At 38.3% G+C, this 25,264-nt stretch overlaps 1 protein-coding gene across 1 annotated transcript in view; it reads left to right on the forward strand.

Moving 5' to 3' along the window:
* The window catches only part of Acbd6 (acyl-CoA binding domain containing 6), a 147,216-nt gene extending 121,952 nt beyond the window's left edge, over nt 1-25,264 (forward strand). The window contains exons 7-8 of the mRNA XM_042674390.1: nt 10,225-10,255; nt 25,059-25,264. Of these exons, the coding sequence (XP_042530324.1) occupies nt 10,225-10,255; nt 25,059-25,213 (186 nt within the window). The 3' untranslated portion in view covers nt 25,214-25,264. The remainder of the gene's footprint in view (nt 1-10,224; nt 10,256-25,058) is intronic.

Here is a 25,264-nt window from a genome sequence, read left to right on the forward strand (position 1 = left end):
AAATTAATAAGTTTATTGTTGGAATATGTTTTGAATACTCATTATTTGCTAGGTATTCAAAAGCTGAATATGAGAAGTTACATTTGAATCCCTAAATAATTTTTCCTCTATTTTACCCAGATACCTAGCTTTTAGACATATCAAAGTACTTAGATATACAAATATTTCAGAGTTAAAGAAAATTCTTGGTATCTTTTTAAAAGACTGCTTCTGTTCTGTAGTACACTTGAAAGAAAATAGAATTAGAAGACAAGCTTGGTTGGCTGCCTGTCTTTCTGTTCCCAGCTTGCCAATCAATTCTGTGATTGGAGTCATGGTTCTTATGTTCATGTCTCTGCTCTAATTGATTTCTAGGTGGACATGCCCTAAGTTGAAAAATAAAATATCTCAATATTTCACATTAAGCACTAGAACACTTCAGCCCACAGCATCTGAACACAAAAGCCCCAAATTAGGCATGGTGATCTAAGGAATATAACAAATAATAAATGGATTGAGAGGTAATAGGTAAGCTATTATGCTTACAATTCTGAAAATCCTAAGTATTTTTTCTTAATTGATTTTTAGTTTTTACTGGGAAGAACTTGTTAATAACTAAGTAGCTGAATGTTAATTTTGCATATACATAAATTGAATTCAAATTCATAAAGTCCAAATGTATTTTATAGTAGCTTTATTATAAAAGTGATGTTAATTTTAGAAGTTTTAATAATTATACCTAAAGAATATAGAAAAAAAATCATCCATAATATTATACTCTGAGGTAAACCCCATTCTTCTTTTTTTCTGTAGGTAAATACACATTTTTGTCTGCAAAGTGGTATACTATATATGCCGCTGCTGCTGCTACTGCTTCTTTTTGGGGGGAGGAGGTAGAGGGTGGCTGGCCTAAGGGCTTAAACTAAAGGCCTGTGTGCTGCTTGTGAGCAGCTCAAGTCTAGTGCTTTACCATTTGAGTCACAGTTCCACTTTTGGCCTTTTGGTAATTTATTAAAGATGAGTCTCGTAGACTTTTCTGCCAGGCTGGCTTTGAACTGCAGCCCTCAGATCTCAGCCTTCTGAGTAGCTAGGATTACAGGTGTGAGCCACCAGCATCCACCTATGTGTGCTTTTTATCTACTTGTAAGTATCTTCTTATATTTATAGATACTCTTTTTAACATAGTATCTGTTGGCTCTTTATTCCATTAGTATAATTATATTCCATCATACAAATACACTGTAATCATGCCAGTGTTGATATTTTAATTATTTCTATTTTACAATATATAAACTAGATTGTAAATATTAGGAAGGCAAAGACTGTAACAGACTTAGTATAGAATAGATACCCATTCTACCTATCCTTCCTTCCTCCCTCTGTCTTTCTCTGACAGTTAACATCATCTAACATACTATTCATTTTACTTTACTTTTTGTATGTATTCCCCATACTCCCCCAGATAAAGCAAAGATTTGTTTCTGTGTTGTTCATTGTATTTTTAAGACAATGCTTATTAGCACATAGTAAGTACTCAGTAAATATTTGTTGAATTTAAGCTGTGAACATTCTCGAAGATAAATAATTGTATAAATCTCTGATTTATATATTGATGGATTAATAGTGCTTTTGAGTGCAAGGGGCCCATGGAGTCAAGAATATTTCATAATAATTCCAACATATTATTTGCCTTTTTCATACTCATTCTCCTATAACCACACAGTGGCATTTTTCAAAGCCATGTCACAAATATTATCACAACAGATTGAATTTGAAAACAAATATGAATATTTCACTAATTTCTATTAAAGAGATTTTTTTAAATATAAAACAATGCCATTCTTCCTTACTGTGTTTTCTTTTCTCATTTTTAATCTTTTTTTTTCTATGTTAGCAAGAATTTTATTCTGAAATGTTTCCTAGGGCAAATTCTTTAATCTTCAGTTAGTAAATCATCAGCATATAACCTAAGAAGTCAGTGCCTTCCATAATACTTACCCCATAATACACTGGTTACCTGTGCTGTGTTACAGCATTCTTTTCTGGCTTCACATATAGTTCACTAAATATTTTATGTATCAAGTATTTGTTTGAAATTCAGTGTTTATATAATTGAGGCTTAAATGGATGCCTCATTTAAGAAAACCATGCTGCCTTCCAAAGAATTCAATGAAAGCAATGCAAGCGATACATGATGTAGTCAGCACCGCTGACCAGCAAGCCACAGCTCACTTAGATTTTTATGTACGAATGGTAGGATAGTGCATGTTTCATTTTTCAGCTTTCAGCTGCTCACAAGGCTTGAGATATCAAGGTATATATCCCTGTAAATACAAATAAAAACCATATAAGTCCAACCTAGTTTGTCCAGTTAAATTCCTCATGTTGAATTTTGAAACTTGATGGTGGATCTCAAAGTCTTACTGTATTATTAATAATTGACATTGGTCAGAGCTGGTTTATTTATTGCTGTGTTGCTCAATTAAGCATTTAAATTGAGTTTTTCCAGGGGAGGGTTTGGAATAGAAAGTCATGTGAGTATATTTAGTTTTCTACAGACCACTTGGACTGCTGTGTGGAGAGGGGACACAGGCCAGCAGAAGTGGATGCGGGTGAGAGCAGATACTAGGCTGTTGGCAGCTCACATGGAGAGACCTGTGTGGATCACGGGCATCAAGATGCCCAGGACCCTTGTTAACATATAAGGCTCTAAGATGTCATCTATGGATGAAGCTGGGAATGTGTATTCTTTTTTATTATTATTATTATCTTTAAGTAGTTGTACAAAGAAGTTCCCATTCTACAAAACAGTATATGAATACAGAGTGCTTGACACCCATTGTCCTAACCCATTGCTCCTAACCCATCCCTTCTCTCACTTTTCTTTTTTTTTTTAATTGAAATTAAGTGATTACATCAATTTCACATGTTTCACAGTGTTGTGATACTTAGTTAAAGTCACAAATACATTTTAACCTTCACAAGGCAACATTGTCATTATCATAAAGTTTGTGAATTCTATGAGCTTTGACAGTACTTTTTTTTTTTTGTCGGTCGTGGGGCTTGAACTCTGGGCCTGAGTGCTGTCCCTCAGCTCTTCAGCTCAAGGCGAGCGCTCTACCACTTGAGCTACAGCGCCACTTCTGGTTTTCTGGTGGTTTATTGGAGATAGGAGTCTCACGGTCTTTCCTGCCCAGGCTGGCTTTGAACCAAGATCCTCAGATCTCAGCCTCCTGAGTAGCTAGGATTACAGGCATGAGCCACCAGCGCCCAGCTAGTACAATTATTTCTTCCACATCAAGTGATATTTACATTTCTTTCCTTTTGCTTAGTGTAAGCTGTTCCCTCTTTCCCTCTCATTCCTCCCTTCCCATCGCTGTCTTTGGGTTGCTTAGTTCATTTTCAGTGGAGCTTATGGTCATTCTTAATCTTTAAAGTGTTGTATATAGTAGCATGTAATGCTAGCTGCATCTGAATAAGATGAACCTGAACCTAAGAGCACTTTGTGGTCATATGACATAACCATTCTTTAGTTTCAGTTGCTTACATTGTGCTTGTTTTACTGCAGTCCTTTTCTCTATGATGTGAAAGTCAATGCAGTCATTTTAGCTGCAGTTCTCAAAGCAAACTAGTTCTTAAGAACATTGTTCAGATACAGATGTGAATCTATTTAGTTCTCTTAGAAGGATGAGGAATCAATAGAGGCTAACTTTGAGTGTTTTCTTTTCAGTAGTTTGCCTGTCCTGTTTACAGTGGTTATTTATAAATTTGCATATCATCTGTTGAAGGCATCTCTTTCTGTTGCAGTCTATTTGAAAACAGACTTTTCTGCACTTGAGAGTACAATGGCCTAAAGTATGGCTGAGAATCCTCAACTTTCCATTTGATTATAGGTGTGTGGTTATTCATTCAGGTGAAGTTTTTGTTTCGGATCAGCTCGGGTAACTTAGGAGTGGAGTCTATGGGATCTCTAAATGCATGATCATGTCATATGCAAAGAGAGGGAGAGTTTTACTTCATCTTTCCATATTTGGATCCCCTTTATATTTGCATCTTGCCTTACTGCTCTAGCTAAGCATTCTAATACTATATTGAAGAGGAGTAGACAGAGCGGACATCCTTGTCTCATTCCTAAATTTAGAGGAAATGGCTTTAGCTTTTCATGATTAAGTATAATGCCAGCTGTAGGTTTGTCATACACAGCCTTTATTATACTGAAAAATGTTCCATGGATTCCTAGTTTCTCCAGAGTTTTCATCATAAAGGGGTGTTAGATCTTGTCAAATGCTTTTTCTGCATCTGTTGAGATAACTCTGTGGTTCTTGTTCTTGCTTCTGTTGATGTAATGGATTACATTAATTGACTTGCGTATATTGAGCCAGCTTTGCATCCCTGGAATGAATCCTGTTTGATCATAGTGTATGATTTTTTTTTTTTTAAATCAGTTGTTGAAGTCAATTAGCCAGGATTTTGTTGAGAAGTTTTGTATCGATGTTGATCAAAGAAATGGATCTATAGTTCTCTTTCTTTGATAAGTCCCTGTCTGGTTTGGGGATGAGGGTTATTCTGATTTCATAGAATGAGTTTGGTAGTGAACTTTCACCTTGAATTTCATTAAAGAGTTGGAGGAGTATTGATTGGTGTGAGTTCCGCTTTGAAGGCCTTGTAGAATTGAGCTGTGAATCCATCTGGTCCTGGGCTCTTCTTGGATGGGAGGTTTCTTATTGCTGTTTCTGTTTGGATATTTGATATGGGTGTATTTAGTTGGTTTAAATCTTCTTGGTTTAGTTTACGCATATCAATATTTGCTAGAAATTGTTCCATTTCTTCCAGATTTTCAAATTTATTAGCGTAGAGATTTGAGAAGTATTCCCTTATAATGTTCTGAATCTTGAGGACCAGTGGAATAGAACTAAAGACCCACAAAAGATCCTGCAGGCCTATAGCCATCTAATCTTCGATAAGGGAGCCAAAAAAAAAATAGGGTGGAATAAAGGAAGCCTCTTCAGTTCATGGTGCTGGCAAAATTGGTTAAACACCTATAAAAAACCAAAGTTAGATCCTTATATATCACCCTGCAAAGAATCAATTCCAAATGGATCAACGACCTTGAGATAAAAGCAGATAACCTGAAAACTGGGAGAAACTTTAGGACTCCTTGTCACAGTCTGAAAATTTCTTAATAAAGACCCAGAAACACACACGCACACACAAATGTTGGAAAAATGGGATTATATTAAACTTCAGAGCATCTGCATGGCAAAGGACATAGCTAGCAAGATCAATAGAACGCCCACAGATTGGGAGATCTTCACTAGCCATTCAACAGACTAGGGCCTCATATCTAAAATATATTTGGAACTCAATAAATTAAATCCCCCAAAAATAACTACTCAAAACCACCCCATTAATAATGGACTAAAGACTTAATGAGAGACTTCTGATGAGGAAATAAGAATGGCCAATAGACATATGAAGAAATGCTCAACTTCTCTGGTCATAAAAGAAATGCAAATTAAAACCAACATTGAGATTTCACCTCACCCCAGTTAGAATGGCTATAATCAAGAAATCTAATAACAGCAGATGCTGGAGGGAATGTGGCCAAAAGGGAATGCTATTACATTGTTTGTAGTAGTGTAAACTTGTTCAGCTACTCTGGAAAGCAGTATAGAGGCTCCTCAAAGGACTACACATAGAGCTCCCCCTATGATTCAGCAATTCCACTTCTGGCTATTTACCTAAATGACTACAAACAAGGCCACACTAAAGCTACCAGCACAACTATGTTTATTGCAGGATTATTTACCATAGTTAAGATATGGAAGCAACCCAGATGCCCCTCAGTAGATGAATGGATCAAGAAAATGTGATATATTACATATATATATGGGCATGCGCGCACACGCGCGCGCACACACGCACACGCGCGTGCACACACACACACACACACACACACACAATGGAATTTCATGCTTCTATCAGAAAGAATGGCACTACCTCATTTGTAAGGAAATGGAAGGACTTGGAAAAAATCATATTAAGTGAAGTAAACCATACCCATAGAAACATAGGTCCCATGGTCTCCCCTATTTGTAATAGTATACATCTAGGATAATCTTAGCAGATGAGCAGAATACCTCAATAGCTATATACATATGACCATATAAGATGATGCTAAGCAAAATGAACTCCAAGACGTGAATACGCGAGGTTTTTCTTTATTGTTGTTCTCAATATACTATGTGATTTCTTTTTTCTTTTGTGTTTTCCCCCTATGGTTTATCCCCTGTTGTCACTATATTTGATTTTGGTACCCTGGGTATTGTGTATATGTTTATCTGAGCTAAGGAAGGGAAGGGGAACAACAAAATGGTAAGACAAAGGACAAAGGGGGGAATTTATGCAACAGCAATAATCACAAGACAGTATGTTGGAAATGATCTGTACAACTTGGGGGGCTTGGGAAACGGGAAAGAGGGAGAAAAATTAGGGAAGGGGTAACAAGTTAGACAAGAAATGTACTTACTACCTTACTTATGTAACTGTAACTCCTCAGTATATCACCTTGACAATAAAATTTTTAAAAATTAAAAAAAAGGGGCTGGGAAGGTGGCTCAGTGGTAGAGCGCTTGCCTTGAATGCATGAGGACCTGGGTTCGATTCCTCAGCACCACATAAGCAAAAAGAAAAAAAGCCAGAAGTGGCGCCGTGGCTCAAGTGGTAGAGCGCTAGCCTTGAGCTGAAGAGCTGAGGGACAGCGCCCAGGCCCAGAGTTCAGGTCCCACGACTGGACCAAAAAAAAAAAAAAAAAAAATTAAAAAAAAAAAATTGCCAGCACTCCTGTAACCTAGCTACTCAGGAGACTGAGATCTCAGGGTTCACAGTTTGAAGCCCACCCAGGCAGGAAAGTCTGAGGCTCCTATCTCCAATTAACAACCTAAAAACCAGATTTAGAACTGTAGTTCAAAGCAGCAGAATACTAACCTTGAGCAAAAAAAAAAAAAAAGCTCAGGGAAGGCTCCCAGGCCCTGAGTTGAAGCCCCTCAAACTGCCTCATTCTCTAAAAGTGCTAATCCAAAAGAGAAGTTAGCCCAAAACCTGTAGCTGAAGGACATATATCTAGCAAACTACTTCAAAACCTGACTTTTTCAGACTTTCAGTTTTAGCTATCATCTGTTTAGTCACAGATCCTATAGAGAGGTAATACATTTTAACCATAGAAATACCTAAACTTGCTCAAAACTACATTTACTAACTCATAATTTTTACCACTATTTTCAGTTCTTTACAACCAGTTTGTTTCAGTGCTTTTCTTTTATGTATTGGCTAGAAACACTATTTTGGGAGGGGGGCTAGTTCTGAGGCTTGAACTCAGGGCCTGGGAACTACCCCTGAATTTTTCCTATCACTTGAGCCACAGCTCCACTTCTGGCTTTTTTCTTAGTAGTTTATTGGATATAAGAATCTCATGGACTTCCCTGCCTGGGCTGGCTTTGAACCATGATCCTCAGATCTCTGCCTCCTGAGTAGCTAAGATTACAGGCATGAGCCACCAGAGTCCAGCCTGGCTAGAAACACTATTTTTACACAAAATTTGTATTTTAAGTGTCAAATCACTGGATAGGAAAAAAAAATTCTCTTTAGCCATGTCATGGAAAAATCCAACCCTATAATACAACTCTTTTTTTTTCTTAACTACATCTCTACAACAAGCATTAGTGGAGATGGTGGCTCAAATGTGACGTAAATTAGAGCATCAGTCATTACGATCGTAAAGAAATCCAGTAACACTCAAGAGAGTTTACTTTTTTTTTTTTTTTGGTCGATCATGGGGCTTGAACTCTGGGCCTAGGCGCTGTCCCTCAGCTCTTCAGCTCAAGGCAAGCACTCTACCACGTGTTACCGCTTGAGCCACACCGCCACTTCTGGTTTTCGAGTAGTTTATTGGAGATAAGAGTCTCATGGACTTTCCTGCCTGGGCTGACTTTGAACCTCGATCCTCAGATCTCAGCCTCCTGAGTAGCTAGGATTACAGGCGTGAGCCACCGGCACCCAGCTTAAGAGAGTTTTCTGTTACAGAAAACAATTTAGAAGTATGGTATATATAGTATACACACATATGTGGGGGGGGGGGGGGGGGAGTAAGGCAGGCATCTGCACAAGGCATTGCCTAGGGTTGAAAGTCACCTGAGGCTCTTCCAAGTTCACATGGCTTTTGGCAGAATCCATGTCCTTAACTAATGTAGCAACTTGTTTATTGCATAAGGTCCAAGTTCCTGATGTTTCCACAATAGGCCTAATTTTAATGATCAAAAATATCAAAACTAGGAACCTGTGGTTCACACCTATAATCCTAATCTTCTCTCAGGAGTCTGAAGTCTGAGGATTGTGGTTGAAAGCCAGCCGGGGAAAGGAAAGTCCATAAAACTCTTATCTCCAGTTAAACCCAAAATGGGGCTGCAGCTCAAGTGGTAGAGCACTAGCCTTGAACAAAAAAGCTCAGGGACAGCACCCAGGTCCTGTGTTCAAGTCCCAGGACCAGCACAAAAAGAAAGAGGGGCTGGAAAGATGGCTCAGTGGTAGAGCGCTTGCCTTGCATGCATGAGGCCCTGGGTTCGATTCCTCAGCACCACATAAGCAGGAAAAAAAAAAACTGGCAGTGGCGCTGTGACTCAAGTGGTAGAGTGCTAGCCTTGAGCTGAAGAGCTGAGGGACAGCGCCCAGGCCCAGAGTTCAGGCCCCACGACTGGACCCAAAATAAATAAATAAATAAGAAAGAAAGAGAGAAAGCAAATTTTGAAACATGAGAGAAGACATGATATTGTTTTTGAAAAGTTGGAGGGTAGTTTTTTTAGTTTAGTGAAGAGCATTTATAGCTATGCAAGTCCAGATCACTATTCTTAACTAGGAATTGGCAGTCAATGAATTGGGAGATAGATGAGCAAAAAATAGATCATAGAATTAGACAGTATTCTGTGCTTGCAGGTGACAAAAAGATTAATTTGTCTAGGGAGCAGTTGTTGCCTTACTTACGAAAGGCAGGGATATAGCTAGAAAGACAAAAAACCAGAGTCTCTCTATCTCTAACCACTACCTGGTTCTCTGTAAATGTTTCATTCTCTCCTACTACAAATGGATTTTTCCCAAAAATGAACATTGTCATTTGCAGTTTAGAACTTATATCTTTCCATTGTTCTTGTGACAAAATATACTCAACAAAATTTGTCCTTTTTAAGTATACAGCTTAGTGGCATTATATTCATTTGTACTGTTGTGTAACTATCACTCACTATCATCAACTGAAACTTTGCACTGGTTAAACACTAACTCCCATGCTTCCCTTCCTACCCTGCCCACCCTGTTAACGACTATTTTACTTGCGTTCTCTATGAATTTGATTTCTCTGGGTGTGACATGTAAGTAGAATCATACAATATTTGCCTTTTGTTTCTGATTTATTTCACTATACTCTAGTTTTGCTCAGAGTAAATGACCTTCCTGACACAGTTCCATCCCATAGTCCATTTTGAAAAATCCTGAGAGAAAACTCTTTAATTTTTAGTCATGGCTCTGATAGCACATTTGCTTCAAGTTCAAGATGGCAACAGATTCTGTGATCTGTTGTTTGGGTTACATAGCCATCTTAAAAACTTCATCAAGCCCCTGCTTTCTCTAAAATAGTACCTCACACTACTCAAGTGCCTAACTCTTACTTTTGTTGCTTTCTTTCCATGCATTCACCACCTGAGCCTTGTTTCTCAGTTCTGTTTAAGACAGGGTCTGCTATGTTGCCTACACTTGCCTTGAAATCATGGGCTCCAGTAATTTCCCTGCCTCTGCTCCCAAGTAGCCAGAATTATAAGCATGTATCACAGTGCCCAGCTTACTGCCTAGAATATAAGATTTCTAGCATCAGAGGTGTTCTCTATCTCATTCATGTCTGTGTTCCCAGTGCCAGGAACCACCATGACTCGGGACATTATAGGAACTCATAATATATTTTTAATTAGAAACTGGACTGGAGAATACATACTTAGTGTTTATTGATAAAATGAGCAAAGCTATATGAGCTGAGTGCCAGTGGCTCCACACCTATAATCCTAACTACTTAGTAGACCGAGATCTGAAGATTAAGGTCCAAAGTAAGCCCAGGCAGAAAAGTCTTAATTGACCAGCAAAATAGTTTTCATTATCCTTGTCTTTTTGTACACTTCTAAAATGTATTACTTGTTTCTTTTACAGGACAATGAAGGCCAAACAGCTCTTCATTATGGTAAGATATTTTATCCAACCTAGCAGAAATAATAACTTTTGTTGATGATCTGTTAAAATTCTTAGATGCAGTCACACTAAATTAAGCATTTCTGCACCACCATCAGAAATAGAGATTCCTTCAGCCCCCCGTTGAAAATTCATATTGTATAATTGGTATTGTCAGCGATATCTAAGATGCCAGTCATTATCACAGTAGAATCTATATCTCTCCTATAAGAACTACTTCCTTTAATGTACAGTAGCTCCTTTATCTGAAGGTTGTTTTGTTTTTGCTGTTTTAACTACCATTGATCAACTGTGGTCCAAAAGTATGAAATGTTCTAAAAATTACATTAATAATAATTTTTAAATACCACACTGTTCTGAGTAGGGTGATGAAATTCTACACCATTCTTCTGTAGCAACCTGGAAGATTAATCATTCCTTTATCAGCCTATTCATGCTGCATTCACACATTTGTTGCTTAGTAGTGGTCTCAGTTAATCAGATCAATCAGATCACAATGCTTGTGTTCAATTGACAGTTTAATAGTAGTCTAACATATCACAGTATTTGGGGCATTCCTATATCTTATCATAGAGGCATTGTGTCATTTCATATCATCACAAGAAAAATGATGAGTGCAGGGTAATAAGATACTTAAAGAGAAACCATATTTAAATAGCTTCTTTATAGTATATAGTTATCATTATTTTGCTTTGTCAGTTATTGCTATTAATATCTTACTGTCTCTAATTTGTAAATTAAGCCTTACCATAGGTAGTATATGTTGGAAAAAGTGTACATATATAGGAGTTGATACTATCTGAGGTTTGCCAGACCCTGTTTCAATTGAAAAGGGTAAGCCAGTAGGTTTTGAGTCGCTTGCTATACAACAACAGATAACCAGGACAACTTACCACTCATGTAAATCAATATGAAATAGATTGAAGTTAAAACAGAAAAAAGAAAACATTTAAACATTTAAAAAATACTGAATATGAAATGTTTCTTTCCAAAGCACAAAAAGTACATACTATAAATTTTGATAATTTGACTATAAGTTTGAAACTTCTATAAAACAAAGCAAAATAAAAATGCAAGCTAAAGACAAGAAAATACTATGATGCAGATAACCTCCATAGGCTTAGTTTTTGCAATATAAAGACTACATCTACTTAGTCAATGATAATAACAACCCGTAGAAAAATAGCCCCCCCAAAAAAATCAGTGATCAATTAACAAATGAGAAGACCCATACAGTGCATAAAAACAAGAAAAGATTATTAACCTCATCTTTTACCTATCAAGAACTACTTGCCTGCAGTCAAATTAGCCCAACTTCATTGTCATAGGCAAAAGACAAAGAAATTCTTGCATCAGAGACTAAAACTTTATTATCTATAACACAGGGTACTGAGACTGCATGCATTATGTGTTGCAGCTTAAGAATCCTAATCTTTTTTGTTTTGTTTTTTTGTCAGTCTTGGGCTTGAACTCTGGGCCTGGGTACTATCCCTGAGCTCTTCAGCTCAAGGCCAGTGCTCTCCCACTTGCGCCACCATGCCACTTCTGATTTTCTGATGGTTAATTGGAGATGAGTCTCACGGACTTTCCTTCCCGGGCTGGCTTTGAACCGCAATCCTCAGATCTCAGCCTCCTGAGTTGCTAGGATTACAGGCATGAGCCACTGGCGCCAGGCCGGAACCCTAATCTTAAGAAATCTTTTATTATGAGCTTCAAGAAACCTGCCTGATTCTTGCCCTAATGAACATATTTTTATTATGTTGGTCAGTAGATAAGTCTGCTTCTGCTCTGGACAGAAACACTATCCCTTTTCTGTTTACGCGTGTGAGTCCTCTACCACTTGAGCCACAGTTCCACTTCTAACTTTTGGTGCTTAATTAGAGGTAAGAGTCTCATAAACTTTGCTGCCCAGGCTGGCTTCAAAATGCTATCCTCAGATCTCAGCCTCCTGAGTAGCTAGGATTACAGGTGTGAGCCACCAGTGCCTGGTTAGAAACATTATCTTTTTTTTTTTTTTTAGAAACATTATCTTTTAATTGTCCAAGGCTGTTCAATATACAAACATGTTTGAAAACATAGTCTAGAACAAAAGCTGTCAGTACTTCTGCTCATAAAGTAAGCAGAAACATGAGAGACACTTGGAGAACTGTCTGCAAACAGCATATTCATATTAAATATTCAAGCATATTCATATTAAAATATTTAGATATAACTTCACATTGGCCCATCAGCAGCATGTAAACAATGTAAACATCTAAAATATTAGGACTATGTGGAGCATAGTGTGAAGCAACAAGAACTGATACATTGCTGATATAAGTGTCAACTGGTACAACTAATTAGAGAACAGTTTAGCAAAATGTCGTAAGGTTGAAGGCAAACGTATCTTTTTTTTTTTCTTTTTTTTTGGGGGGGGGGTCCAGTCGTGGGGCCTGAACTCTGGTCCTGGGCGCTGTCCCTCAGCTCTTCAGCTCAAGGCTAGCACTCTACCACTTGAGCCATAGCGCCACTTCCAGCTTTTTTTTTTCTGCTTATGTGGTGCTGAGGAATCGAACCCAGGGCCTCATGCATGCAAGGCAAGCGCTCTACCACTGAGCCACCTTTCCAGCCCGGCAAACATATCTTAAAATCCTGCAATTCAAGTCATAGGCATATGCCTTACTGCGACATTGTTTGTAATAGGCAAGATCTTGTTTTCTATATTCCTCTATTGAGGCAAAATATATATACATATATACACATATAAAACATTATACATGTTAACATATTATATATTATTTTTATATTACTATTTATATAATTAATGTTATATATGAGAGATATAGATGTATTTATATATAATATCAACACCTTTGAAAGAACTATTAATATGTATATGTACATGACTAGGGGCCCAAAATTCAATCCTGCACCACAAAAAAAATGTATATATACAATATAGTAAAGGCTAATCTTGAGGCTTCTGGCTTAAAAAAAAGCTGTCTATAAAGTAGCTATTGTTTTCCCATTTTATAAATCAGGGAAGCAAAACCCAAAGGGATTAATAAACTTTCCTGAAAACCCATGAATTCAAACCCACATCTCTAGATTTACTAGACGTGAGACCCTTCCAAGTCTTCTTCCATAGAACTCATTCTTCAAACTTGTTCTTGTGGTATATCTGTCATATAGCTCTTCTAACATTACCAAAAGCTGTCTGTTATAAACCTTAACTTTTTTCTTCTTTTTTTTGGTGCATCCTGGGGCCTGAACTCTAGGCCTAGGTGCTGTCCCTCAGCTCTTCAGCTCAAGGCTAACACTCTACCACTTGAGCCACAATGCCACTTCCAGCTTTTTCTGCTTATGTAGTGCTGAGGGCTTCATGCATGCATACAAGGCAAGCACTCTACCACTGAGCCACTTTCCCTTAACTTTTGGCTCCAAAAGAAACATTTCTCAGCCACCCCTGTATCTGTGATGCTGTTCTGAAATAAACAAGCATAAAAGTCAGAGAACCACAGAGTCAGAAAAGAGAAGAAACCTTTCACTGATTTGTAAGGCCTTCAGCACAAAATCCAGGGCTACTCTTCTCCTGATACCTTCCTTCAAGAAGTTTATTTCCTCTTACTCCAAATATGAGTTGTAAGGTCTGGAGATCGCCCCTTTGCTTACAAAGTCAACCCCTGCCATTGCACCCACATGTTCTAGAGTCATTTCTTATTTTCATCCCTTCATTCCTTCTTTCTTTCGTTCAGACATTTTTAAAATGCCTTCTCTGTGGTAGGTGATTTTTTTCCTTACAGAAAATGTCACAATAGCTAAACCAGACGGTTATGTGCCCATGAGAATCTAGATGAGTCATTCTGTCATTCCTGGCTAAGCACAAGGGGTGACTGACTTTATGGATGTGGGAACATGTCCATTTAAGTTTGATATATGTAAAATGCATTCATAGATAGTAACAAAGTAAGGTTTTTAAATTTTTTATTGTTAATATAAAAGTGATTACAGAGGGGTTACACTTACATAAGTTAAGTAAAGAACACATTTCTTTTTGGAAAATGTTATGCCTTCCCTTGCTCTCTCCCAGTTTTCCCTCCCATTCCCACCCACAAGTTGTATAGCTCATTTTCAACATAGTGTCTGTCTATTGAGTGCCACTACTACTCTTGTTTACCCTGTGTCCCTCCATTTCTGTGCCGGGATCCCCTTGCCCTCCCAAAGACACAAATGAACAAACAAGACAAAAATAAAGGAAAACATCAACAAATAAAAAAACCTCGTTTCCATTCCCTGGACAGAGTAGGTCTTTTTTTAAAGCTCTTTCTGACTGGTTTTATAGTAAGTTATATTTTCTGTGTACTAACTGAAAAAAATCTCTAAGATATATTACTAAGTAAAAGAATTAAGCCATAGAACAGTATATACATAGTGAGTTACTATGACTAAATACATATTCACTAATAGGTATGTAAGATATCCTTGGACAGTTATACAAAAAGCCAGTAATATTGGTTGCCTAAGGAAAAAAATAGTTGTAAAACTACAATACAATAATAATATAGAAACTTTTTCCTTTTTCTGTTTTTTTCTTTTTTATTTTTTTTTTGGTCAGCCTGGGCCTTGAACTCAGGCAGGGCTTGGGCTTCTTTTGCTCAAGGCTAGCACTCTACCACTTGAATGCCACTTCTGGCTTTTTCTGTTTATGTGGTACTGAGGGATCGAACCCAAGGTTATATACATGTTAGGCAAGAATTCTGCCACTAAGCCACACTGCCAGCCCCTAGAAACTTTTTCCGATAAACTCTTTTGTTAATTTCTATATTTGGAGTCATATGTATTTATTTCCTGTGTGAATTAAAACTTACCATGAGTTTTTTGTTTTCTGTGTCCTGTAACTATCCTTTGAGTTTTATTGGGGGAAGGAGCAGTACTTGGAATTGAACTCAAGGCTTGCTAGACAGTCAGGCACTCTTCCACTTGAGCCATGCCTCCAGCACTATTTTGCTATAGTTATTATTGAGGTAAGGTCTCACTGTATGCCCAAGTCAGCCTGCATTGTGATCTTCCTTTTGTTTTTGCCTACTGGGGATGACAGGTTCATACCACTGCATCTGTCCTTTGTGTTTTCCCTGCAGTTGGATGAGCAGGCATATATCATGAGTCCAGCCATTTGTTCAGACAGTCTTGTAAACTTTTATGCTAGAGCTGACCTCAAACCTCCATCCCCTGATCTCTGCCTCCCAACTCTCGCTAGGATTACTAATTACAAGCTTGAAATACCTAATGTGTAGGTTTGGGGAGTAGAGGTTGCCTCAAGGACAGAGTCTCACTATATGGCCCAGGCTGGCCTTGCTCAAATTCTAACCTTCCTTCCTTAGCCTCCAAAAGCTAAGATTATATGAGTATTCCTCCCTGCCAGTTCTATATTTTTAATTATGCTTTATTCATTCAACAAATATTTATTGAATACTCACTTGCTTGGTAAAATACACAGCAATATCTTAGAGAAAGTGATTACAAGAGAGTAAACAGGCTCTGCTAGAGCATAGGTAACAGGGAAGGGTTAATAGGGAGGAACTTCTTTTATGCATGTATGAAAATAGAACAATGAGCCAGGTGACTGTGGCTCTAATCTGTATTTCTAGCTACTCAGGGGGCTGAGACCTTGAGTAACACAGTTTGAAGCCAGCCCAGGCAAAAGAAACCAGGAGATTCTCTTCAAAATAACCTGCAAAGTGGCAAACTTGGAGGCATGGCATCTATTATATATGACATAGTAGTCTGCAGGCATATTTTATCCATTTAGTCATTTAATACCATTTAACTCTTTATTTAGGAGGTACTCAATAGCTTTGTTAATTTGATTTGATTTTAGGGTCCTCACTGAGTCTTGGAACTTTCATAAAACTCTAAGTGCAGTTAAACCCAGTAAGTGCAGACAGTATTGGGGAGGTCTTTAGGGGCTTAGCTATTATTTTTTATGAATTACAGCTGAGCTTGACAGCTGTCCTTGTGTTGACAGCTCTTCTGATTAGATCAGTTGTCAAACTCCATCCTTAAGCAGGTTGTAAATCCTGGTTTCTTTGGATTAAAACTGGGTCAGAGCCAATCACAGGTTAACTAGAGGCCAGCATTGTACTACCACATGTCCTTATTCATTCTAATGGTTTTTATACAGTAGCATATTTAAATTCTTATTTGCCTGTGTTTTACCTAAGTGTTTTGAATCTTCAGATACTAGCCTACATGTTATTTTGTTATTAAACATGATCTTTGCTGATGTGCATATTGGTATAAGTGTGTTCTTCCTTATAAATGGCCTGTTGGTCTTCCCCTCCTCTTCCTCCACTGGGAATACATTAGTATCATCGCATGTGTATCTCCCAAGGGAAATCAAGGTTTTTTCTTACACATTTGGTCATGTGATTACAGAGTGGGCAGGCTTTGTATCCTCATGAGCCCTCAGTCTTCCACGTAAAGCACCATCTGTTCTGTTCACTCTACACTTACAGGGCAGTGGGAGGAGGCATTAGAGTGAAAATAAATAAAATAAAAAAAGAAAGAAATTCATCATCAAAACCCTGAGGATTAATGGAGTCAGAAGGCTCACTGCTGTGAATGAAAATTCATCTTCACCTGTGCCAGTGTCAGGGCTGACTCTATGGCACTTGACAAATAGAGGTTCCCAGGGTACCATAAATTCAGCAACTGGACTACTCCCTGTAGACCTGCTCAAGCTTTTCTGAGATGGGCTTATGACTGGTTTTGTATTTCCCAGCACATTGTGGACACCGGTATATTTCCTCATTAATTTGGTGAAATGTTAGCACTCTCCATCTCATCCCTCTCTCATCATCGTTGCCTTTGATTTAAGGGGGTATGCAGCTTAAGCATTTCTGAAATACAACTCTACTTTGTGACTAGTACTTCACTGAAGATGCAGAGAAATGAATTAACTAATGTATTTGATTAACTGCTAACTTGTTAACACTGTGCTCAATGAAGAGTAGAATACAAAAGAGTATATATTCAAGTAGCTTACTATCTGACTGGAACTACCAAGTACATTTTCCATCAACCATTTGTTGAGCACCTATGTGGACCAGTTTCCACAGGTACTGCCTGTGCCCTCCTCATATCAGAATAAGATTCACAGGTGTGGCTTAAAAGTAGGCACCTCATCATTCAAGTCAGTGTCTTCTTTTTTTTTGTCTTTTTTTTTTTTTGGTCTGTACTACAGTATCCTGCTTGTTTACCTTAATGTGAGTCTATTTTTGCATAAACCCAATCACTTGTTAATAAAATTCCTTTAATATAGATACCATATCCCTTGCGTGGAAGTACTTTTTTGCAGCTCTTAATTCCAAATATAAATTTCACTTTACAGCCAGATTTCAGCTAAAATTTCACTCATATCTGTCAATTAAGAAAATTGTTATACAACTCAGATAACATTTTCTAGATGATTGGCTTTAGCCCTGGAGATGTAGAATTTAAATTTTAAGTTCCGTTCCTGGGTTGGTAGCCATAGATTATATCATATCTCACTGCTTCATCATACAGGACACATGGAACTAATGTCCCTTTGTTTTAAAGGACCATTCTTTGTGTCTTCAGCTATAACTCACGTCTACTTCGCCCTGATTCTCATGCTTAAGTTTTGGGTCAGATTCAAAACTAAGTGTGATTTGATAGGTTATGTTGATTATTATCCTGAGTTGTAGATTTGTACACTGAGAAGTTTATTCTTGTGATACTGCTTTTAAAGTTAATCAAATATTCCCTACAGTAAGTTAAGACTGATAGCTGTGGAATAATGGTTAAGTGATTATTGTTCAAAGTACAGATATTATATAGCTAGTTCTTAGCAGAATCCTCTCTTGCAGCTACCTGATAGAGGCAATGTATCTTTTTCTTGTATTTTATAAGAATTGTCTTCCATTTAAATATAATGTGGTGTGCAGTGTTTCATCGTAAAACTCCTATGAAATCTAAAATATATATTTAAATGATTTTGAGAGACACCTTTCATTTTCTTTTTTTTTTTTACTAATTTTGTTATTAATATGTTGAACAGAGGGGCTACCAAATTTTTCAGTGTAAGCTGGAGTACTGGTGGTGTAGCTCAATGGTACAGTGTATATTTATCATGAGTAAGGCACAGTCAGTCCCCTACACCACAAGAAGACTAGAGGCATGGTTCAAGTGGTAAGAAGCCAGCCATGAACATGAATCAAGATGTCCTGATACAAACTCTTGTATCAGCACACACAAAAAACAAGTTCACCCCCTGTACCACACAGATATTCTCAAAAGAATGATATATTCCCTTCCTAAACACCTTCTCTTTGATCTTTTAGCAAAGACAGTTCTGTCTCTGCCCTCTTCCCTCTCTGTACCATCCTTCAAGATGCAGAGTACTTCTTGAGACTCAAGCACTCTCCAAATATACTCTCTCAGCCAGTCCAGTTGTCACGGGATTGAAATAGGCAAGTTTTGCTTCCTTCAACCTTTTCTCTATTCTCTACTCATTCATTTATCAAATAGTAGTTTAATTTTTGTAGTCCTAATAACCATCTAAGAAATCTCACGCCACTGAAGGCAGAGATAGGGTTCTCTAGTGATCTAATGTTACCTCAGAAAATGTTTGCCTTCTTATCTCTGAGGCCTATATGTTTGTGCACTACACAGCTTGGTAAACTCATTGCGATAACTAATACAATCACCAAAGCTACTCTAAATTTATAACCCACCACAGCCTGGTTTCTACTATTTTCTCTTGTCTGTTTCACAGCATTTAGCCAGCAAGCACTCAGCTGGCGGCATCCACGTGGGGGATGCCTAGGGAAGCCAGCAAAACATTTCATCTTTTACCAAAAGAGGCAATGTTTTACAAGTAAATCATTGAAAACCAATTTTTTTTTCAGTTGTGGGGCTTGAACTCTGGGCCTCGGTACTGTCCCCCAGCTCTTCAGCCCAAGGCCCTGCCACTTGAGCCCAGTGCCACTTCTGGTTTTCTGGTGGTTTAGTGGAGATAAGAGTCTCACGGACTTTCGTGCCTGGGCCGGCTTTGAACTGTGATCCTCAGATCTCAGTCTCCTGAGTAGCTAGGATTACAGGCGTGAGCCACCACCACCCAGCTGAAAACCAAATCCATAAGAGAGTTTTACTTCCACTTAAGATGTAGGAGAAATTGCAAGAGAACTTTGCCCACACACCAACAAGCTACAAAAATCTTAACTTTTTGTGAACTCCTAAGAGAACAGAGATTACAAAGCCCCCAGAGAGTGGCAAAACATATAAAAGACCAACAAGCTATTTTTGCTTTGGCAGAGCAAAGGGAGCCACCATAAAAGTAAATTTTAAAAATAGCTAACATTAATATTCTTAAAGTTAGCTACCATAACGTAACTAGAAACCTGAGACCCAGAGGAGACCTCACTCAGCATGCTTTTCTCATTACTAGAGCTCATGAGAGGAATCAAAAAAGGTAAGCATGCTCATGACACAGGCATGGAACCCTTTGCTTTCCTGAATTTAAAAAACATATATTTTTTTTTTCAATCAATATATTTTGAGACAAGGTCTCACTATGTAACCCAGGTTGGCCTAAAACGTATGATTCCCATCAGCACCTCCTCAGTGCTGGATTGCAGGTATGAAACCCTATTGTTGGCCTTACATTTTTTTTTTTGATATATAAAACTTATACATATTATATACATGATGTTTTGAAGTAGATATGCATTATACATGCATTATTAACTCACATGCTTTTATGTGTGGTTACAGCACTTAAAATCAACTCTTTTAGTCACTTTCAAAAATACAGCACATTATTAATTATAATGACCATATTGTAAGTCTTTCACACATACAAAGGCGAAATCCTTAAGCCACTGAGGAAACAAACTCCTTTGTCCTTTCTTCCTGTCTCATGGCCCAAGCCGGTTCAGGATACCTTACTGGTTCAAAGCAAAGATGAAAGATTCTTGCCACTAGGGGGCAGGGCAGAAAGCTCTCCAGCCCAAAACACCACTCTCCTCTCCCCTCTCCCCCTCCCCCCCTCCGCCCTCCTCTCTCTCCCCTTTTCTCCCTCTCTCCCTCCTGATGTTTGGGGAATGGTGAGGAACCACTGAGAAATCCCCACCTTTGAGGCTAAGACCAGTACAATTGCGGGGGTGGGGGCGGGGGGTGTGGACTCACATCTCATTCCTACCGTGAGTAGTAAGCAGCAGTGTTCAGTCTACTGATAGAAGAGAGCAGAAGCATAGAGAGATTTCCTCTGTGATTCAGACATGCAGAGACTGCTAAAGCCAGGGGTTAAAGAATACTGAAAAACACTGACATGGAGATCCTATGCCAAGCATGAAATTTTTTTAATTTTTTTTTATTTTTTTGTTTTTGGTCATGGGGCTTGAACTCTGGGCCTGGGCACTATCCCTCAGCTCTTCAGCTAGCGCTGTACCACTTGAGTTGTAGCACCTCTTGCGGTTTTCTGAGTGGTTTGTTGGAAATAAGCATCTCACGGACTTTCCTGCCCAGCCTGACTTTGAACCGAGATCCTCAGATCTCAGCCTTCTGAATAGCTCGGATTACAGGCATGAGCCACTGGCCCCAGGCCAGCATGGAAGACTATGGTGCCCTAAAGTTACTTATAGCAATGTCAAACCCAAGCTGAGTTCAAATAGTAACTAAATTGACCCAAAACTCACAATGAAGTACTGACAGAAAACTCACACTAGAGTCCTGACAGAAGAGATAGACCTGTTTGGAGATAGATGTATATAGTGTGCTCGCTCTCTTTCTCTGTGTGTGTGTATGTGTGCGCGCGCTCGCGTGTGCTCGCGTGCGTGTAGTAGAGCACTAGCCTTGAGCAAAAGAAGCTCAGGGCCAGTGCCCATGCCCAGAGATCAAGCCCCAGAACTGGCAAAACAACAACAAAAAAATAATAATAATAACAATGTAACAACAGTGATTTAAAAAAACAATTAACTTGAGTTTATACTACGCCAGACCTGTTAAGGATACAGGTAAGTTCTTGCTCTGAGAAGTGTACCACAGTGGTGTCCGCTAGCTCACTTGCTCATTCTCCCCCTGCACCCCCCACGGTGCTTGGCATTAGGGGAAGGAGGAAACTGAGAAAAAGCATTTGGCCTTTCACTGTTATTTTGTGTGTGTGTGTGTGTGTGTGTGTGTGTTTTGGGGGGGGGGGGTCCGATTGTGGGGCCTGAACTCTGGGCCTAGGCACTGTCCCTCAGCTCTTCAGCTCAAGGCTAGCGCTCTACCACTTGAGCCACAGCGCCACTTCTGGCTTTTTTCTTTTTTCTTATGTGGTGCTGAGGAATCGAACCAAGGGCCTCATGCATGCAAGGCAAGCGCTCTACCACTGAGCCACCTTCCCAGCCCTGGCTTTTCACTGTTAAAGATCACATTAACTGTTGATTTCTTCACGATGTATGCGTATGTATATAGATGTATAAAGATATCTACATATATATATATAGAGAGAGAGAGAGAGAGAGAGAGAGATTTGCTTCAGGTTCTGCTGCTCTACATTCAACATAAAAGAGTGGAATGCAAAAAAAGAAAGAGGGCTGGGAAGGTAGTTTAGTGGTAGAGTGCTTGCCTAGCATACATGAAGCCCTGGGTTCGATTCCTCAATACCACATATAAACAGGAAAAGCCAGGAGTGGCACTATGGCTCAAGTGGTAGAGCGCTAGCCTTGAGCATAAGAAGCTCAGGGACAGTACCCAGCCCTAAGTTCAAGCCCCAGGACTAGAAAAAAAAAGGGGGGAGGGAAACAAGAAGAAAAGAAATCAGGTTATAGAGCAAGTGGACAAAAATTCAAGGATATAACAGATTCACATAAGACCATACCTTCATTTAATTTTAATAGAACACTTCATCTAATAAGCAATACATGTTATTTTAAGTGCACACCAAATTTTCATCGTGTTCCATGAGGTGTAGACCATACTATGGACTATTTAAAAAAAAAAAAAACACTCCACAAGCCAGGCATAGTACTACACTCCTATAGCCTACTCCTATAGACAGGGAAAATAGAACAGCCTATGCTAAAGAGTACAAAATGATTTCAAGTAAAAAAGAAAAGAAAAACTGATCTCCTGAACCATAAGAGAAGCAGAAATTTGAGCTGTCTTAAATAAAAATTTTAAAAACTTCTTCGTAAATGTAAAGTCATTTTTAGAAAATATATACTATCAAAGTCCTCTCTCAAAAAAGAAAAAGAAATCTGGATGGCCCTGTATCTGTTGCAGAGATTGATTTGGTTATTCAAAATTCCCACAGTAACATCTGCAAGTTTCAGTTGTTTCTGATGGTGAGTTCTATTAAATGTTTAAAGAAGAAAGAACATTTTCCAATATAAAGCTAGAATTACCTTGATACCATACAAGGAAAAAGCATTAAAGAAAAAGAAAGCTTGCTGGGCTCCAGTGGCTCACACCTGTAATCCTAGCTACTCAGGAGGCTGAGATCTGAGGACCGCAGTTCAAAGCCAGTCGGGGCAGGAAAGTCTGGGAAACTCTGATCTCCAATAAACCACCAGAAAATTGGAAGTGGTGTTGTAGCTCAAGTCGTAGAATGCTAGCCTTGAGCTGAAGAGCTGAGGGACAGCGCTCAGGCCCAGAGTTCAAGCCCCCCGACCAACCCCCCCAAAAAAAAAGCTTGCTCAAATGAAGTGTATTCATTATCTTACTCATGTAACTGTAACCCCTTTGTACAGTATCTTTACAATAAAAATATATATTAAAAAAGTTATAGGTTAATATCCTATATGAACATAGATGAAGAAATCTTTAGTAAGTTATTAGCAATTAGACCTCAGCCAGTTATAAGAAAGACAATAATTATGATCAAATAAGTGTAGAATTAGAATGCATGTAGACATGGCAGTTGAAAATTATTGTATTATACCATATCAACCTATTAAAAAATAAAGAACAAAAAAATCACTTCAATGTTTGTAGAAAAAGCTGTTGATAAAATTCAACCTCCCTTTGGTTAAAACAACACAGCAAAACAGGAATATCAGGAACTTGGTCATCATGAGGAAATCACAGCTAATGTGATCTTTAACATTGAAAGGCCAAATGCTTTTTCTCAGTTTCCTCCTTCGCCTATCTATTCTTTAAATAGAATCATACTAAATGTATTGTCCTGACTTGCTTTTTTCCTTCAACATTTTATTTTAGAGATAAACCTGTGAAGTTCATTAGTTTTCAATATTGTATGGGATTTCTCTATACAAGTAAGCAGTGTTTTATTTCTACCTGTTACTACCATTTGTGAGCATTTGGGATGTTTACATTTGTGGTCTATTACAGCTTTCTCTTGGAAAGCTTATGCAAAGGTTCTGTGGAGCATAAAACTCAGAGTTTCATGATGTGTTTGTTTAAGTTTAATGTTCAATGCCAAGTTGCTGTCCAAAGTAACTGTACCTCAGTGTGTACTGTAGGAATCTGAATGGGAGTTTCCCTTGCTGTAGGCTTCCTCAATATTTCCCATTATCAAAGGTTTCAGGAAGTGGTGCTGTAGCTCAAGTGGTAGAACACTAGCCTTGAGCACAAAGAGGCTCAGGGACAGTGCCCCACAACTGACAAAAACAGAAACAAAAAAAAAAAACAAACTTGGTTTCAAAGGTTTCAACAGATTTAGTTGGGTATGAAATGGTATCTCATAGTTTTAATTTTCATTTATTTGATTAGTAAAGTACTCATTTTTTAACCTTTTACCATTTATGTTTAATTTTGTGTGAAATGTATTTTTTTTGCCTTTTCAGCCTATCTGATTATTAGGCCTTTGTTTCCTCAGTGATTGATGACAGATTTGTCATAGTCAAAGTCTTATGGTTATGCAGAATAGATACTTCTCTGCCCTATCATTTAGTCTGTTTGTCCATTCAGTGGAATGCCATCCACCTTTGTAATAAGTCTTAATATCTACAAGCCATTTTCCCTTCCTTCTGTCTTAGACTTGTCAGTGGTAACATTTCTACTTTATTAAAGTTTTACAGAGCAGTGGGTCCAATGACTAGACCAGCTTTTTCCCCTGTATATTCATTTTAAAGTTCTGTTAGTAAAACATTTACTCCATCTTAAAAGACAAATAAATGATATAAATAAACATTAATATAATGAAATAAAATAATAAAATAAATAATGAAATAATAGTAATAAATAATAAAACACATGTAGCCTTTTGACATGGCAAGCACACCTATCATTCTGAAATAAAAATCAACATAAAATATACTTAGGTGATGTATTTTTTATTCTTTGCCATTGTTCTAGCCTTAAAGAATAGTCAACAGTCCTCACAAGTTATATATATATATGAATGTGTATGTATAATGTATATTGGGGGGGGGGGGTGGTCATGAGGCCTGAACTCTGGGCCTAGGCGCTATCCCTCAGCTCTTCAGGTTAAGGCTAGTACTCTACTACTTGAGCCAGAGCACCACTTCTGGCCTTCTGCTTATGTGGTGCTGAGGAATTGAACCCAGGGCCTCATGCATGTGAGGCAAGCACTCTATCACTGAGCCACCTTCCCAGCCCTGATATATATTTTTTTAAGCAACCAAAAAGGTATATTTGATTTTTGAAAGATTTCAAAATCCAGTAATGAGCCACAGTTAACATTACAAGGCCTGATCATCCTTAAGGTACTGCTAGCTGCTCACTGTTCAGTGATCTTTATTGCTCACCACTTGCCTTCCCTGCTCAAGTGAAGTCATTTCTCTGTCTCACTGTAAACTTTTCTTTGTATTTGTCGATTTTCCTTACAGCTGCTGCCTGTGAATTTTTGGATATTGTGGAGCTGCTGCTCCAATCTGGCGCTGACCCCACTCTCCGAGACCAAGATGGCTGTCTCCCAGAAGAGGTGACAGGCTGCAAAGCAGTTTCTTTGGTGCTGCAGCGGCACACAGCTAGCAAGGCTTAATCAAAAGACTGAAAGATCACGGTCTATGATAGGAGAGGGATTTAGGGATGG

This window comes from Dipodomys spectabilis, unplaced genomic scaffold (assembly GCF_019054845.1).
Source record: "Dipodomys spectabilis isolate Male_0828 unplaced genomic scaffold, ASM1905484v1 ptg000019l, whole genome shotgun sequence".
Lineage (NCBI taxonomy): Eukaryota > Metazoa > Chordata > Mammalia > Rodentia > Heteromyidae > Dipodomys > Dipodomys spectabilis.